At 29.3% G+C, this 20,409-nt stretch overlaps 1 protein-coding gene across 1 annotated transcript in view; it reads right to left on the bottom strand.

The window, feature by feature from the left end:
* The window catches only part of LOC127284461 (CD151 antigen-like), a 155,942-nt gene that overhangs the window by 31,088 nt on the left and 104,445 nt on the right, over positions 1-20,409 (bottom strand). Inside the window, exon 7 of the mRNA XM_051309902.1 lies at positions 10,091-10,282. Coding sequence (XP_051165859.1) covers positions 10,091-10,282 — 192 coding nt within the window. The remainder of the gene's footprint in view (positions 1-10,090; positions 10,283-20,409) is intronic.

The following is a 20,409-nucleotide window of genomic DNA, read 5'->3' as shown; positions in this document are numbered from 1 at the left end:
ATTTTTTGTTCAGAACTTTCTTCTAATGACTATAGCGGTATTCCCGAAAGATTATCTAGCGAATTTAATTTTTTGAAAATTTTTCCAAATTATTTTTGAGTGTATCTCAGCATCCGCTGGACCAATCAAAAAGTGCGCCATACATTTTTTGTTCAGAACTTTCTTCTAATCACTATGGCCGTATTCCCGAAAGATTATCTAGCGAATTTAATTTTTTGAAAATTTTTCCAAATTATTTTTGAGTGTATCTCAGCATCCGCTGGACCAATCAAAAAGTGCCCAATACATTTTTTGTTCGAGACTCCCGGGTTAAGACTTTGGCGGTATTCCCGATCAATTATCTCGAAAATTTAATTTTTCAAAATTTTTTCCGAAATTGATTTGAGTGTAGCTCAGCATCCGCTGGACCAATCAAAAAGTGCGCCATACATTTTTTGTTCGAGACTCCCGGGTTAAGACTTTGGCGGTATTCCCGATCAATTATCTAACAAATTTAATTTTTGAAAATTTTTTCCGAAATTGATTTGAGTGTAGCTCAGCATCCGCTGGACCAATCAAAAAGTGCGCCATACATTTTTTGTTCAGAACTTTCTTCTAATCACTACAGTAGTATTCCCGAAAGTTTATCTACGGAATTTAATTTTTTGAAAATTTGACCAAAATATTTTTGAGTGTAGCTCAGCATCCGCTGGACCAATCAAAAAGTGCGCCATACATTTTTTGTTCAGAACTTTCTTCTAATGACTATAGCGGTATTCCCGAAAGATTATCTAGCGAATTTAATTTTTTGAAAATTTTTCCAAATTATTTTTGAGTGTATCTCAGCATCCGCTGGACCAATCAAAAAGTGCGCCATATATTTTTTGTTCGAGTCTCCCGGGTTAAGACTTTGGCGGTATTCCCGATCAATTATCTCGCAAATTTAATTTTTCGAAATTTCTTTTAAAAATTTATCTGAGTGTAGCTCAGCATCCGCTGGACCAATCAAAAAGTGCGCCATACATTTTTTGTTCGAGTCTCCCGGGTTAAGACTTTGGCGGTATTCCCGATCAATTATCTCGCAAATTTAATTTTTCGAAATTTCTTTTAAAAATTTATCTGAGTGTAGCTCAGCATCCGCTGGACCAATCAAAAAGTGCGCCATACATTTTTTGTTCGAGACTCCCGGGTTAAGACTTTGGCTGTATTCCCGATCAATTATCTAACAAATTTAATTTTTGAAAATTTTTTCCGAAATTGATTTGAGTGTAGCTCAACATCCGCTGGACCAATCAAAAAGTGCGCCATACATTTTTTGTTCAGAACTTTCTTCTAATCACTACAGTGGTATTCCCGAAAGTTTATCTAGAAGATTTAATTTTTTGAAAATTTGACCAAAATATTTTTGAGTGTAGCTCAGCATCCGCTGGACCAATCAAAAAGTGCGCTATACATTTTTTGTTGAGAACTTTCTTCTAATGACTATAGCGGTATTCCCGAAAGATTATCCAGCGAATTTAATTTTTTGAAAATTTTTCCAAATTATTTTTGAGTGTATCTCAGCATCCGCTGGACCAATCAAAAAGAACGCCATATATTTTTTGTTCGAGACTCCCGGGTTAAGACTTTGGCGGTATTCCCGATCAATTATCTCGAAAATTTAATTTTTCAAAATTTTTTCCGAAATTGATTTGAGTGTAGCTCAGCATCCGCTGGACCAATCAAAAAGTGCGCCATACATTTTTTGTTCAGAACTTTCTTCTAATCACTATGACCGTATTCCCGAAAGATTATCTAGCGAATTTAATTTTTTGAAAATTTTTCCAAATTATTTTTGAGTGTGGCTCAGCATCCGCTGGACCAATCAAAAAGTGCGCCATACATTTTTTGTTCGAGACTCCCGGGTTAAGACTTTGGCGGTATTCCCGATCAATTATCTCGCAAAATTGTTTTTTCGAAATTTTTTAAAAAATTTATCTGAGTGTGGCTCAGCATCCGCTGGACCAATCAAAAAGTGCCCAATACATTTTTTGTTCGAGACTCCCGGGTTAAGACTTTGGCTGTATTCCCGATCATTTATCTAACAAATTTAATTTTTGAAAATTTTTTCCGAAATTGATTTGAGTGTAGCTCAGCATCCGCTGGACCAATCAAAAAGTGCGCCATACATTTTTTGTTCGAGACTCCCAGGTTAAGACTTTGGCGGTATTCCCGATCAATTATCTAACAAATTTAATTTTTGAAAATTTTTTCCGAAATTGATTTGAGTGTAGCTCAGCATCCGCTGGACCAATCAAAAAGTGCGCTATACATTTTTTGTTGAGAACTTTCTTCTAATGACTATAGCGGTATTCCCGAAAGATTATCTAGCGAATTTAATTTTTTGAAAATTTTTCCAAATTATTTTTGAGTGTATCTCAGCATCCGCTGGACCAATCAAAAAGTGCGCCATACATTTTTTGTTCGAGACTCCCGGGTTAAGACTTTGGCGGTATTCCCGATCAATTATCTCGAAAATTTAATTTTTCAAAATTTTTTCCGAAATTGATTTGAGTGTATCTCAGCATCCGCTGGACCAATCAAAAAGTGCGCCATACATTTTTTGTTCGAGACTCCCGGGTTAAGACTTTGGCGGTCTTCCCGACCAATTATCTCGCAAAATTGTTTTTTGAAATTTTTTAAAAAATTTATCTGAGTGTGGCTCAGCATCCGCTGGACCAATCAAAAAGTGCGCCATATATTTTTTGTTCGAGACTCCCGGGTTAAGACTTTGGCGGTATTCCCGATCAATTATCTCGAAAATTTAATTTTTCAAAATTTTTTCCGAAATTGATTTGAGTGTAGCTCAGCATCCGCTGGACCAATCAAAAAGTGCGCCATACATTTTTTGTTCAGAACTTTCTTCTAATCACTATGGCCGTATTCCCGAAAGATTATCTAGCGAATTTAATTTTTTGAAAATTTTTCCAAATTATTTTTGAGTGTATCTCAGCATCCGCTGGACCAATCAAAAAGTGCGCCATACATTTTTTGTTCGAGACTCCCGGGTTAAGACTTTGGCTGTCTTCCCGACCAATTATCTCGCAAAATTGTTTTTTCGAAATTTTTTAAAAAATTTATCTGAGTGTGGCTCAGCATCCGCTGGACCAATCAAAAAGTGCGCCATACATTTTTTGTTCGAAACTTTTTCCCTATTTTTTTGGTGGTATTCCGGAGCAGTTATCTCACAAATTTAATTTTTTGGAAATTTTTCGGAAATTTATTTGAGTGTATCTCAGCATCCGCTGGACCAATCAAAAAGTGCGCCATACATTTTTTGTTCGAGACTCCCGGGTTAAGACTTTGGCGGTATTCCCGATCAATTATCTGGAAAATTTAATTTTTCAAAATTTTTTCCGAAATTGATTTGAGTGTATCTCAGCATCCGCTGGACCAATCAAAAAGTGCGCCATACATTTTTTGTTCGAGACTCCCGGGTTAAGACTTTGGCGGTCTTCCCGACCAATTATCTCGCAAAATTGTTTTTTGAAATTTTTTAAAAAATTTATCTGAGTGTGGCTCAGCATCCGCTGGACCAATCAAAAAGTGCGCCATATATTTTTTGTTCGAGACTCCCGGGTTAAGACTTTGGCGGTATTCCCGATCAATTATCTCGAAAATTTAATTTTTCAAAATTTTTTCCGAAATTGATTTGAGTGTAGCTCAGCATCCGCTGGACCAATCAAAAAGTGCGCCATACATTTTTTGTTCAGAACTTTCTTCTAATCACTATGGCCGTATTCCCGAAAGATTATCTAGCGAATTTAATTTTTTGAAAATTTTTCCAAATTATTTTTGAGTGTATCTCAGCATCCGCTGGACCAATCAAAAAGTGCGCCATACATTTTTTGTTCGAGACTCCCGGGTTAAGACTTTGGCTGTCTTCCCGACCAATTATCTCGCAAAATTGTTTTTTCGAAATTTTTTAAAAAATTTATCTGAGTGTGGCTCAGCATCCGCTGGACCAATCAAAAAGTGCGCCATACATTTTTTGTTCGAAACTTTTTCCCTATTTTTTTGGTGGTATTCCGGAGCAGTTATCTCACAAATTTAATTTTTTGGAAATTTTTCGGAAATTTATTTGAGTGTAGCTCAGCATCCGCTGGACCAATCAAAAAGTGCGCCATATATTTTTTGTAGACAACTTCCGGGTTATTACTTTAAAACTATTCCCGAGCAATTATCTTGAAGTTTTAAAAAATCCCAAATTTTTTTTCGCCCTAGCTCAACATTCGCTGGACCAATTAAAAAGAATGCCATAAATTTTTTGTTCGCAACTCCCGGATTAAGATTTTTGCGTTATGATCGAGGAAAAATCTGTTAAATTAAGAAAATACATTTTTCGAAAAATCCATTATTTTTTTTAAACTATCTCAAAATCCGTTAAATGATTAGAAATTAATTAAACGATCCAGAAATTAATTAATTACTTATAGAAATTGTTTAATTAATTATTAGTTAAGTTGTATTTGTTAATATAGTTAAATTGAAAGAGTGATATTGTTAATTTTTAATAAAGTAAAATTAATCTTTCGATTATATTATTCTCCTGATTAGGGTTCGTTGGATTATTGGCAAAATTAATAGTGCTTGCGCACTCGTTAAGAGTAAAAAACTATATACTCTAAAGATGAATCTGCAAGATATAATATACTTGATCAAAAGTGGCCACCACACCCTCATTATTGGCACTTGAGAAGCTGTAAACATCGTTCAGACACGCATATAATGGATGTAAACCGCAAATAACTATATATGCTTTTTATAACCACATAATAGTAAATAAAAAGCGTTTTAATATTTATATAAATAATAATAAGGAATTTATATATAGTCAATTCGATAATACCTCTAGATTGTTTTATAGGAAAAATTTATTATCAATAAAAAAATTAATATATAATTCATTGTGAAAACAAATTTATAATAATAAAATTGAAATTTTATACGAAAAAACATTATAAATAAAAATTTATGTTTAATTAATGTAATTAAGGCTGGATAATTAATAATTTATATAATGAGGGGATTAATAAATTAATAAAAATGTTTTTTTGAAATATTTTTCCTATTAATAATATTTAGCAAAAAAAAAGTTCCGAATATTAAATTTTGAAATTTATCGTTTATAATTTCCCGAAAATTTGTAATTTATCGTACCTTTTTAAATAATATTAGTATTTACCATGTAGTATTTGGGAAATTTCGGTTATCCGAGATGGAAATAACTTGGTTGTTTAGAGGCCAGTGCTGAAGGCGGTTTCAATTTATGACAGGAAATTTCCAGTATCGGAGATGCGACGAAATTTGTTGGTTACAAAATTGATTTTACTCCTGATATAGGTTAGACGGTGCCATCGAAGATAACGTATATATGTTTATTAAAAGCTGTAGAATATTAATATTTTGCACGCATGTAAAATAATGAAAGATAGAGAGAGACAAATTTATATTCAAAATCTAAATGAACAACATTGTTGTAAAATAAATTTGCGCATACAGCACATGGACAAAACCAGAGAATAAATTGATCGCGCAAATATACATTTATCGATTTAAGTAATATTCTATTATATTCATTTATTGTTAATTGTAAAAAATTAATGCACCTCAAATCTTGTTTTTAATATTTTTAGCACACAAGTATTATTTTACTTACATAAATAAACTGTGTGCTTGCGTAATTTTGAAATTGTTATATATATATTTACAAGATTAAAAATTTTCTACGGTTTCTGTGTATTTGCCCTTTTATATATGAGATTTCGAGTAGATGAAATGAACAATAAGAGTCAAAAGTTTTAAAAACGAGAAAAACTTTTTCCATTAAAGGTGCACGCAAAAGTGCATTGCAATATTATTAATCTGAGCACGTACCTTGGTCTTTACACGCAATAAACAGCTTAACAAGCACGCGCATTAAAAAGATAAATATATATATTAATTTTTATTATTTTTCTTTTATAAATATATTGCAGAATGACGATTCTGTTAATCATTTTTTAAAAATTTTGTTTGTAATTCACCAAAAATCTTTTTCCTTTTTAAATTTTTCTTCATTAAAATTTAAAAAAAAAGAACAGAAAAAGAAGCAGGTGAATAGTGCCTCCAATGAAGGTTTCCACCTATTACCACTCTTGAAGCAATCGATATCATTAAAAAATTTACAAAAAAATTGATTTTTTCTTAGACAGACGATTTTATTGCAAATACTTGCACAAAATACACCTAGAAATGTAGAAAAAGTTTGACAGACAAATCCAAATAGAGGAGGACCCCTTTTAGCACCTTTGAGTCACTTTTTTCATAGAAAAATTGACAAAAAAATTCAATTTTTCTTAGGCAGACTATTTTATTGCAATTTCTTGCACAAAATACACCTAAAAGTGTAGAAAAAAATTGATAGCTATTATTGAACCTAATTTGTTCTGGTTTGGCTCTACATTAAACCTATATTGATTCTACGTTGAAACTACTTTAGACCTAATTTGACACTGCGTTAAACCTACATTGAAGTTACTTTGAACCTAATGTAACTCTACATTGAACCTAATTTGACTCTACATTAAACCTATTTCACCTTAAGAGCAACTGTTGCATTGATTATTGTACACTAACACAGCATCTCAGACAAATAAGTGCAACAAGCTCAACATCAGACGGAATACTTCAGACAAAATATCTTTAAGTAACTTTAATATCAAAATAGTTTCTTCTTCAAAAACAAGTTCCGATAATAATAAAATTGCTAGTAAAGATTCGTCATTACTTTAGATATATATATATATATATATATAGAAAATGTTTTAAAAAGCTTTCTCGACAATCTTCAATTCGTTTCTAAATCGACTAAAACTTTTTTCACCAACTTTTACAACTAAGTCAGTTTGAAAGTAGAGGATGATTTTTCGACAAGTCTCTTAAGATAGTAGAGTTTGTTGTTGAAAGTTAGTAATACCCCTGACGAGCATTTGTCCAGTCAAAAGGAAAAGTTGAAGAGTCGTAAAGTGCACGCCAGGAATATATATCTATATATCTGTCTATATAGATAGGATGATAAAACAGCAAAGTACATTAAAGGCGATTGAAACCCGAGGATGACCTAAAAAAAAAATCTCTTTAAAAAAAAAAAAAATAAAATAAATAAATAACAAGAGAGGGACAACCACTGTGGGGGCATTAGGAGAAATTTTCCAACAACTTTTCAATTTGCTATGAGGCATTCTTTCGGATACGAAATACTTCCCAATTCATTGGATTTTCTGGTTCAGTCAACCGTGATAAATTTGGAATCCCAGAAGAGGCAGTGACGTTTTAAGCGAAATCACGTTTCCAAAGGGAGCCAATATAAAGCCTTTCAACCCTTCCCAAAACGAATTCCTCCCTCTCTCTGAATGAAAATCTTCAAACGTAAGGATTGCTGAAGGAAAACCCTTATTGGCTTTCTCAAATTTCAATCAGTGAATCCAATCGAGAAAAATAAATGTTTAAAGCATGACAATAAACACTATTTATTAAAACTAAATAATTTTTTTTTAAATTTTCTTTTAATATGATTTGTTTTTTTATTAATCAATAATATATTTATTATTAATCTGGTATTATTAAAAAACAAAATCTGCTTCTTTTTCTGTTACCAAAAAAAAATATTAGTATTTTTTTCCCCGCATAGTATTTTATTTGGAATGAAATTGCTTTTTGCTATTTAGCAAAATGAAAAACAAGTATCAAGATTGAGTTTCAGAGGCAAGACATTATTTTTGTGAATAAAATTAAGGAAACAACATCTGGCCGAAGTTGCTTTAAGGTTCATGGACTGTAACGTGACATCCAAGTGCTTTGAAACAACCTTCCTGATTCAATCTTGTATAATCTGCCTTCTTGCAAGATGAATTCACTGATTGTGCACTAAACCATAGTGACTCATTGCACATAATTACACATTGATAAATTCTCTCTTCACAGTGTTTCACACTATCGAATTAATATTAAGAAACTATTTTCCCTTAGTGCTTTCTTACAAGTGTTGTTATAATTATTATATTAATTATGATTAATTATAAATAAACATAATAAATAATATAATAATTGCTATAATACTTACTATGATAATTAATGTAATAATTAATATAATAATTAATATAATAATTAATACAAAAATAACTATAATAATTAATATAAAAATCTAATAATTTGCGCACCCAAAAATTTCCGCGTGTACTCGTTATTGATACCGGAAACGGAAGCCCGTAATAATTGATGCAATCATTAATACACTAATTATTATGATGATTACTATAAAAATTACTATAATAATTAATGTACTAATTAATACAATAATTATTATAATAATTAATATAATAATAAATACAATAATTACTATAATAAATACTATGATAATTACTATAACAGGTAATATAATAATTACTATAATAATTCCTATAATAATTCCTATGATAGTTCCTATGGTAATTACTATAATAGTTACTATAATAGTTACTATAATAATTACTATACTTGTTACTATGATAATTAATACAACAATTAATTATTAATACAATAATTATTATCACAATTACTATGATAATTACGATAATAGTTAATATAATAATTCCTATGATAGTTCCTATGGTAATTACTATAATAGTTACTATAATAATTACTATACTTGTTACTATGATAATTAATAAAACAATTAATTATTAATACAATAATTATTATCACAATTACTATGATAATTACGATAATAGTTAATATAATAATTCCTATGATAGTTCCTATGGTAATTACTATAATAGTTACTATAATAATTACTATACTTGTTACTATGATAATTAATACAACAATTAATTATTAATACAATAATTATTATCACAATTACTATGATAATTACGATAATAGTTAATATAATAATTACTATAACAATTCCTATGGTAATTCCTATGATAATTCCTATGATAGTTCCTATGATAGTTCCTATGATAATTACTATAATAGTTACTATAATAATTACTATACTTGTTACTATGATAATTAATAAAACAATTAATTATTAATACAATAATTATTATCACAATTACTATGATAATTACGATAATAGTTAATATAATAATTCCTATGATAGTTCCTATGGTAATTACTATAATAGTTACTATAATAATTACTATACTTGTTACTATGATAATTAATACAACAATTAATTATTAATACAATAATTATTATCACAATTACTATGATAATTACGATAATAGTTAATATAATAATTACTATAACAATTCCTATGGTAATTCCTATGATAATTCCTATGATAGTTCCTATGATAGTTCCTATGATAATTACTATAATAGTTACTATAATAATTACTATACTTGTTACTATGATAATTAATAAAACAATTAATTATTAATACAATAATTATTATCACAATTACTATAATAATTACGATAATAGTTAATATAATAATTCCTATGATAGTTCCTATGGTAATTACTATAATAGTTACTATAATAATTACTATACTTGTTACTATGATAATTAATACAACAATTAATTATTAATACAATAATTATTATCACAATTACTACAATAATTACTATGATAATTACTATAATAATTACTATAATAATTCCTATGATAATTCCTATGATAGTTCCTATGATAATTACTATAATAGTTACTATAATAATTACTATACTTGTTACTATGATAGTTAATATAACAATTAATAATTAATACAATAATTATTATCACACTTATTATAATAAATAATAATGAATCGCATTTGATATTAAAAAAATTAATGTTCTCTAAAAAATAAAAACTAGAAAATATCGAAACTTAAGATAATGGAGAGGCGAAAAAAGGTAGAGAGAATGAACCAATACATGTGGTAAAAATTGTCTGAACAGAGTAAAAGTCTTTTTAGTCAAGTCAGCAGATTGAATTAATTCATATCTGGGAATCGAGTAAATGTGCTTTTTAAATCACGCGGATGAAATAATTTTCAAAGTTTTTCGCTAATGTTTAAAGCAAAAAAAAAAAAAAATGAAAAAATGAAAAAATAAAAACTCACCACGAGAAGAATACATCGATTCTCGGACGTGACGCCTCCACAGCCGAGCCAGCTTCCAATTATGGCGAGAGTACCAGCAGCTATCAGCGCGTAAGCCAAAATCGGATACGTAGACGTTGCCATTAGTGAAATGTAACTGTGTTTTGACACAACAGTCCACACACCAATGCCACCAACCACCAGACCGGAAAGCTAAAACAAACAAAAGGGCCACCCTGGTTATGCACACATTTTGAATTATTCTAGAAATAGGATTACATGTGCAACAGCAGCAACAACAAAACAGTGTGTCCAGTGAACATTCACGGCAAATAGATTCACAATTTTTCACTCAAAAACATTAAATCATATAATCAAAAGGTAGAAGTCATTTTCACTCACTTTTTTTTTATTTTTTACAGGCAAATGCTATTAAAAAAGGACCATTTATATTTTTGATAGAAAAAACTGTTTCGATTGATCAAATATATATATATATAGCCTTAAATTTTGAGTGTAGAAAAAAATTTGCGAATGGAAATAAATAAAAGAATAAAGGGGTTCGAGTAATAAATAAGAATTTAGAGATAACAAATAAGCAGTGTAATATTGTGAACACGAAAATATCAAATGTATATATCGATATCTTGGGAACATATCCGGTTGGTGCATTGTTTTTTTTTTTTTTTTTAACTGAGAAGTAAGACCAAAGAGACCCCGAGGGAGTATATGTGAGGGCATAAAGTAATCTTGAGAACGCAGAACTTATGGCGGCGTAAATATTGTTCGATGGGATTTACGATATCGAGCCAAGAATTCCTCGTGATACACAAGAGGGAGAGCGAGTCTCTTGTGAATCGCACCTGAGGGAAAATAATCACAGCAGTAGTGTGTGTCGTCGCGTATTATAGACAATATAAACGCGCCGCGCTCATCCTTTTCATCTTCATCACATTTTTGCTTTGCGCGAAGATCGCATTTCATTTTTCATTATATATACTGCACAAGGCATCTGCCTTTACTTATTTAATTATAATATTTTTTTGTAAATAAATATTAGTATTTTATTCTTTTTAGGACCTTAATTTGAAATAAATATTTTTAAGTTTATGGCCTTAAGTCCTAATGAACTGCGTTCGCAACGAAAATGCATTAGAGAGAAAGAAAATAAAGACTAAATTTTTATACATCTAAAAGTTTTAAACTTTTTTAAATTTTTTACACTTACGGACCTAAGGCTATAAACTTAAAAATATGTAAATAAATATTAAAATTAGTTTGTTATATAAAATTAACGTTGTGCATTTAGATGTTTAGAATTTTTAGGCCTTTCAGCATTTGTATTGATTTTAGATCTGTTGTTTAGGATGTACAGTACTTTGGATTTTTAGTTCGTTTGGTTTTTATTTCTTTGAAAATTTTGTTACGTATCGGATTTCCAGTACTTTAAATTTTTCTACTTTTGGATTTTAGTCTTTTGGAGCTTCGTATTTTTGGATTTTCAGATCTGTTGTTGTTTAAGGTGTTCAGTACTTTGGATATTTGCACTTTTGGATTTTTAGTCCTTTGGACAGTTTGGTTTTTATTCCTTTGAATATTTTGTTACGTATCGGATTTCCAGTATTTTAAATTTTTCTACTTTTGGATTTTTAGACCTTTGAGCATTTGTACTTATTGATTTTAGATCTGTTGTTGTTTAAGGTGTTCAGTACTTTGGATATTTGCACTTTTGGATTTTTAATTCCTTTGGACAGTTTGGTTTTTATTCCTTTGAATATTTTGTTACGTATCGGATTTCCAGTATTTTAAATTTTTCTACTTTTGGATTTTTAGACCTTTGAGCATTTGTACTTATTGATTTTAGATCTGTTGTTGTTTAGAATATTCAGTACTTTGGATTTTTAATACTTTGGTTATTTGGATTTGTAATTATTTGTACCATCTGTTGTGATCTTTTGTACTTCGAGATTTTTAATCTGAACATTTTGGAGATTTTTTGAACCCCAATTTCTAACCAATCTTTTAAATCTTTGAATGAATATTTTGTTCTCTGTTATTACGAAAGATGATATACAGAATTAATAAAAGAATTCTCAAGCATGAATTAATTGAGGAATATATTCGAGTTGCATGCACACACGCGAGGCAAAATGTTCATTGAAACGATTCACCTATGAACTATAGGAGTAATGCCACGCTGATTACACCTGTGCACTGAAGGACTGCACCGGCTGGTGAAATAGTTGGCAAACTACACGGTGCCAGGTGGAACATAGTACCTTTTACCTTCCGTTATATATATATGGAGAGAGAGAGAGTGAAAAGGTAAAGGTACCCTTACGGGTGGTATACGGATGTATATGCTAATCCATACCAACTCGATAGGCAAAGTTTCCGTGAGAAGGTGTCGAGTTCAGAGAACAAGCTACTGGTAGTCAAATTTAATTTAGAGGCTCTCTTCGTTAAACATTATGTACTTTCTGCTTCCGCTTCGGTTTTAACGAAAACGGATATGTAAAGCAGCTTCTTTGAGAATGTTGTGTAAACTTTGAAATTTTCTTCTTCTCTTCATCTCACGATGCTTCTAAAGACGCATACATATACACATTTTCTTCTAATTACTTTTGCTTTCGTATTTGTTTTAGGCGACATGTTTCCTGACAACAATGGTTTAAATTGCATTTTGATATTTAAGTAATTTTCATTGTCATTGGCAAAAATAGTTTCAGAATTAAAAAGGAATGACATTTTTCTTGTAATTAATATCATTTCTTTTTCTGTCACATTTGATAAAAGTTAATTTGACGAGAATCTAATTGGAATTTCTTCGGGTCGGAAAGTATTCTCTCAATCAAAGACAGATTGTAACATCTGCATTTTCCAGTAATCAATATTCTCTATTCCAACTGTGAAGTAGTCTGAAAACTTTCCTTCCTTCGATTCTTTAATTTATTTGAATCACACCTAAATTAAGAAGACTAAAACGTCTCTTTGTAGCATATTTCTAATTATTTAAATGATGAATTATCTAAAAGAATTTTAAATTTTCCTTTTTTTTTTAAATAAAAAATTTTAGAAAAATAATTGAATGGAAAATTATAATACAGTAGCTGTGAATCAACGTGTGGAGCCTGATTGAAGAGGGGAAAAAAATAAACTTGACTATAAACACGTATGCCTTATCAACGACATTATTTGAAAGTTAACTTGAAAAGGTTTATGATGGGGGAGTGCGTGTGCCCGAAACGTGTCGAGGTTCATAAACGAGGTAAATGAAAAAAAAAAAGATCCGTAAACGAGTTGCCTTGATTGAGGACCGTTATATCTCTCAACCTTGTATTGCCTTGCCGCAGCAGCAGGAAATCTGGAGATGGCAAGGACAGGTTTTTTGGAATTCGAGCGCTCAAGTGTCCCTTAACGCCCACGCTTCTTATCTTTCGAAGGTCTCGGTTCTCCACAACGACACGGAAAATAAAGTCTTTAGGTGTAAAATCAAACTGACTTTTATAGGCATTCCTCTCTTTCTCTCTCTCTCTCTCTCTCCCGAAATTTAAACTTTTACTCATCTCTGTGGGTGGTGATTTAACCTTTTTTTTTCCAAAACTTTCACATTTTTTTTTTTTAATAAATAAAAAAAATCTATGAGAGAAAGAAAATATATATATATATATATCTATTTTGAACAAAATTGATTTTTACGATAAATATTATCGTGGTTTCAAAGGATGTAAAAATATTAACAGTTTATCTCTTGTGCTTTTGCCTCGTCTTTAGAAACATCTGAAAGCTTTTCAAAGCGAAAATGCATCATTAGTGAATGCATCAAGCATGCTTTTGGTAACATTATTAGAAAATAATAAATTCGCAAATTAAACCATCGTTAGAGTCATAAACTGCTTAATGAAGCTATAATACTAAAATAATGATTTTAAACCCATATTCACTTTATATATACTTTCTATATCGAGGATTTAATTTATAATTATCTTCATTTCAACTGTTTATACAATATAAGCTTATGGAATTTGTTTTTCTGAACGTTTTGTTTCTAATCAGAATATATTTATCGAAAACGCAACAAATATCAATGCTTTGGAAATTTTTAACTTAAAATTAATTGAAGGAAATTTCTCATTAAGCACATCCTATCATAAATCACATGAAGCATAAACATTAAACATTTCTCTCGGTGCATATTATACAGGGAGTACTTATCGCTAAATGTATCCTAGTTTTCACGCGTCCTAAAGTGATTTATTATTCTCTATGCTTTCGTACATCCGCTCATATCCTACATATATATATATATATATATATATATATATATATATATGAAATGTTTAAACACATTGAGGTGTGTTAAATAACGTTCGTATTGGTGTAAACAGTGCAGTGTATAAGGGAGTAGCTTGCACAAGGTGAAATGGCAAGGATGCAGCGAATTTAAGCTCAAACGCACAAATACATATATTTTATATGTATGTATGTTTAACCACGTGTTCGTGATGGAAGAGGAGGTCCTTCCTCTTTAGAAAGTGGCTATCAGAATGTGTAGATCCTGAATTCTACCACTGACAAAGAGAACCCGAATTCTATACCCTGAGAATCATTCAAATATTCATGATGCCTATTCGTGCAGTTTCATAATATGGATCCTTTGCTCAATGCGGTACATCTTTAGAAAATCTGATATCAAAACACCTGCTTTTCATTAAAACAATCTTTTATCCCCGTCATATTTCATTCTTTATATAATATAGACCAATTGAATTTCGTTTTTCATGATTTTCTTTATAGATAAAAATTATTGTACCATTAATTAAAATTATGTTTTTGCAATTTAATTTCAATTGTTAATATGTTTTCTAATTTATTTGTACAAAGCTTTCTAGAAAAACTAGAACTACAGCAGAAAATTAATTTTCATTCGCAAAAGAATTTTAAATACTGAAACTACAAACAGCTACTAATTTCAGTATACAAATAGCACTACTGTAGAAACAATTTGTAGTTTTTGTTTTTATATTAATATTTTCAAATTACATATGGTTAGAGAAATTTTCTAACCAAAAAAAATTTATGCAGTTTATTTAATGTAAAATAAAAATACTAAGAGAAAAAAATAGTATTCTTTTTTCTGATAAAAAGTTTCGTTTGACACACTAGAATAGCGACTGTAGATATTCAACAGGCACAATGATCTACTTTTACAAAATTCAAGAGCACTTCACCGATACTGAAAACTTATATAGGGAAAAGTCTATTGCGTTTAAAATCGTTTAAAAGTGTTTGAGATAAATGATAAAATTTTTCAAATTGGAATATCTTCATGATTTGTTTTTTTTTTTTTTTTTTTTTTACAAAATCTGTAGATAAATTTTTTTGTTAGAGAAAAATGTACAAGTTTAGAAAATATTTTTAAATATCGGTAAATCCAATGAATTCGAAAATTCAAAATTTATGAATTTTTCAATTGCTATAAATTTTTCTTGAAAAAATAAATCTAGGCTCTACGATGGGAGAAATTTTTTTTTTTTTTAAATCGAGTACCTTAATGCACTATTCAGCTCGCATTTATCTCTAATAATCTCTTTTTCCGATCGTAATTGTGGATTTATGTAATCCCCTCATTCAGTCTAACATTCGTTAATGCTCCTTCTATTTTACTTTCTACGAGAGCAATTTTAAAACCACGAAAGTAAGGGAGAAAATTAATGAATAGCACTATACCCGCGCGGCGCACATTCTCTATATAATTTATTTTTCTCCCTTAAATAGAGTTTTAAAATGAGAATTTCCACCAACAGGAGTGCGCAACATTGAAGTAATTCTTCTGCAACATAAAAATAATTTGCACACAAAAAGATAGTAGGGCAAATTAAAAAGCTCTTCGTTAGAGTAAAATAAAAAGTGAATTTTTTTAATATAGAATCACATATTTTGAATTCTAGAAATATCTTTAATTCAGCTACATTTATATATATATATATTGCTTTGAGTGGATGCTACTAGAGAAATCGAATTTACGGATAATGATGATAATTATCCGCACCATAAATGCCGATCGATGCGAGAAGAATCTGTTAGCAATCGTCGAAACTTGAATATCTATTCAGTACGGCACGAGTTTCTGGTCATTGATTAAATTCATTGAAACGTTAACAACTATACGAAATGGCGATTTTTTAATTGAAAAAAAAAAAATTTCTATAGAAAAACGATAATAATTTTGAAATATTTTTTTTATAAAAGAAAAAAAAAATTTCATCTTAAATTAAATATTGAATAAAAAAAATTAAATTCGTTCGCATATATATATATATATATATATATATATATAAATTGTAATGAAAGCCTTTTAAAATAAATCCTGCCTAAAAGTGGTTTATTCAGCTTTTAAAGAGGTCAACGCGCATTAACTGACCAGTAACGTTAATATTTAATTAATGACCAGTATTATAAACTAATTATTTTGCTTGTTGAACAAATTATCCCAGTCTCTTTCATAATATATTAATAAAGCAAAAATTTTATGTGAATTTTATTTTTTAGAAAAACAATTAATTTAACAAAAAAAAAAAATTTTTTTTAGTAAAAATGCTTCTGTTTTAATTTCTTTTTTTTTTAAAGGAAAGTGTATATATAATAAATGATGTGTCTAATGCGATAAAATTGAGAGGTACATATAAGAAGAGAGTGGATGATACCGCGCGCGCTCAGCAGGGCGTATTTCACATTAGCATATTCAAGTCGCGAGATTTCTTGTTCTGATACACCTTATTTACAACGTCAAGACCAATCCACCTTTGCTCAGTTGGACTACACACATATATAAACTTGACGGGGATAAACATCATGTCAGTCATGCAATGTGACAGGAAGTAACTAGGCTGATTACATTGCAAAAATGTCAAAGAAACGCTCATTCCTTTTCCTAATGAGATTATTATGTTCATCTTTTAAGATACTTAATATCAAAAACATTCGATTTTATTTATTTAATTTGTAAAAGTAAATTAAATTTAATGACTAACTAACATAAATATAATGAATGAAAATTACATTTAATCACAAAAAATGGGACAAAAATTATTAAAATTAAAATAATTTACTATCAGGAAACTAAAATTTCCAACTGATTTGGATTTAGGTAAATGAAACATTTACGTTTTGTTTTATCAATTAAGTTTAGAAACATTTTGGTATAATAATGCAACAGATAAATAATATAATTTGAAATTGGGTTAATTGTAAATCATTTTGAAATCGAATGAAGAAATAATTTCGCACTGTTTAGGACACCTGCGAACATTGAATTCAAATTGTGTAATATATATATATATATGTAGTTCGTTAAACATATATATTAACTATAGGCAGTGCTTTTAACGATCGTAAACCGATATCATCCCAGGGGAAGCTTGATTAGTGTCGCTTTAACCAGGGAACAGTGTCATAGGCTGTCACGACATAACGTTTATGGGTAACTGAGTCTAATGATGAAATTCGATTTACCCTTAATGTTCCCTAGATACAGAAACATAAAAAAAATGTTTAAAAAAACATTAACTAAAGAGTCAATTAATTTCTCACTAAGGAAAAATATCCAACATTTCGAAATGCAAATTTAATATGCAAATCTAACAAATCCGAGTATTAAATATCCGAACATAATGAAACTAAACATAATGCATCCAAATATAAACCAAACATTCAAACATAATAAATCCAAACATAATAGACTCCTTTTAAAATATACGAACATAATGAATAAAAAAAATACATCCAAAAATAAACCAAATTACTACACATAATAAATTCAAATATAAAAAATCCGAACACAAGAAATCCAAGAATATGATATTCGAACATAATAGATCCAAGTACGAAATATCCAAATATAATAAAACCATTTATAAAATATCCAAACATAATGATTCTAAACATAATACATCCAAATATAAATTAAATATTCAAAGATAATAAGTCCAAACATTAGCCAAATGTCCAAACATAATAAATCCAAACAGAAAATATCCAAACAGAATAAATCCATTTATATAATATCCGAACATAATAAATCTAAAGATAATACATCCAAATATATACCAAATATTTAAAGATAATTCATCCAAATATATACCAAATATTTAATAATAATTCATCCAAATATATACTAAATATTTAAAGATAATAAATCCAAACAGATACCAAATGTCCAAATATAATAAATCCAAAGATAAATAATCTGCAAACAAGAAATCCAAGAATATTATATTCAAACATAATAAATCCATTTATAAAATATCCGAACATAATGATTCCAAACATAATGCATCCAAATATGAACCAAATATTCAAACATTATAATTCCAAACATAAGCCTTAAGTCCAAACATAATAAATCCAAATATAAAAAATTCGAACACAAGAAATCCAAGAATATGATATCCAAAACATAATAGATCCAAGTACGATATATCCAAATATAATAAAATCATTTATAAAACATCCAAACGTAATGATTCTAAACATAATACATCCAAATATAAATTAAATATTCAAAGATAATAAGTCCAAACATAAGCCAAATGTCCAAACATAATAAATCCAAACACAAAATATCCAAACAGAATAAATCCATTTATATAATATCCAAACATAATAAATATAAAGATAATTCATCCAAATATATACCAAATATTTAAAGATAATAAATCCGAACAGATACCAAATGTCCAAATATAATAAATCCAAAGATAAATAATCTGCAAACAAGAAATCCAAGAATATTATATCCAAACATAATAAATCCAAGTATACAATATCCAAACATAATAAATCCTTTTATAAAATATCCAAACATAATAAATCCATTCATAAAATATCCGAACATAATGATTCTAAACATAATGCATTCAAATATGAACCAAATATTCAAACATTAAAAATCCAAACATAAGCCTTAAGTCCAAACATAATAAATCCAAATATTCTGTACCAAAACATAATACAACAAAATATAAATCAACTATCTAATTGGAGAAATTCTAAATATTATGTGTCCAAAAATAATGAATCCAAATATAAAACATCCAAACACAATAAATTCTATTGCAAAATACCAAAATTTAATACTTTCAAACATAAAGCAAGAAAAATATAACAAAAATTTAAGATATAAAATACCGTGATAAGAAAAAATTGAGCATTTCAGTGTGATATTTAAAAAGAAAATGAATTTAAAATTTAAAATGATTTAAAAAAGAAATTTGCTTTCTCATATAATATATAAATTGTGAAATTTAGCTGATTAAAGTGCATGGAAAATGTTGAATAACAAATTTCTCGAAAAAGCTTTTGACTATATAACGAAAGGATTGAAGAAGATGGATTCCAGAAGAAAGGATATATCCCGAAACAGAGGCTGCGACGTCCCATGAGATTTTCCAAAGCTCCAGACTCATAAGTCGACGTATTAACCTGAAAGTCAAAAGAGCCCGCGAGGAGAGCATTGCTCGAGGCCAAGAGGGAAAATATACATATAATTATTCCTAATTTCCTTTTGCAAACACACACACAAACACACACATACAGAAGCTCGCTCTGAACGTCTCACAAAAGATTTACGTGACATTTCCCGCGCGCACCCTCTATAGGATTGGCATTCGTGGAATATTTAAAAGCCCAACCGAGACCGAGAGCTTTTCGACTTAGCTTGAAAAGCGCTGAATTCATTTTTCCCCGAAGACAAATGCCTCTAAATCGATATATTGAGAGATTTCTCTTATGCGAGAAAAACGCTCTTTTATGTTTATAACTGAGTTTAATTAAATGGTTATTCTTCAAGTTGCGTGAATAGACTGAAAAGAAATCTTTTATTAAATAATATATATATTTGAGCATTGTTTCATGCAAGCTTGATTGTTTTCTTTTTTTAAATTTAAATTTTATAACCAATTTCATTAGTCATTAAATTAAGGCGTTTTCAGAGGGATTTGTAATTTTTTTGCAGTGCTCCCAATTGCAAATAATAATCTAATCGAGATTTTGATTTTGAATCTTTTTAGGGTTTCGTAGCCCAGGGCCGAAAGCCTTATAGTTTTGCTTTGGCGTCCGTCCGTCGTACACTCGTATGGTTTCTATGACAATCGTTACCATAGTAAACGTTACCATGACAACTGTTTCCATGGCAACCGTTTCCATAGCAACCGTTACCATGGGAACTGTTTCCATGACAATCATTACCATAGCAATTCACAAATAATGTAATCGTAAATTATTTATTATATAAAAATAACTTTTGATTTGAATTTAAAATTAAAGCCACGAAACCCTAG

The sequence above is a fragment of the Leptopilina boulardi genome, unplaced genomic scaffold (assembly GCF_019393585.1).
Source record: "Leptopilina boulardi isolate dan_hultmark-lab unplaced genomic scaffold, ZJU_Lbou_2.1 LbouV2_325, whole genome shotgun sequence".
NCBI lineage: Eukaryota > Metazoa > Arthropoda > Insecta > Hymenoptera > Figitidae > Leptopilina > Leptopilina boulardi.
The sequence above is the reverse complement of the archived record's forward strand: the minus strand, read 5'-3'. Positions and strand labels throughout refer to the sequence as shown.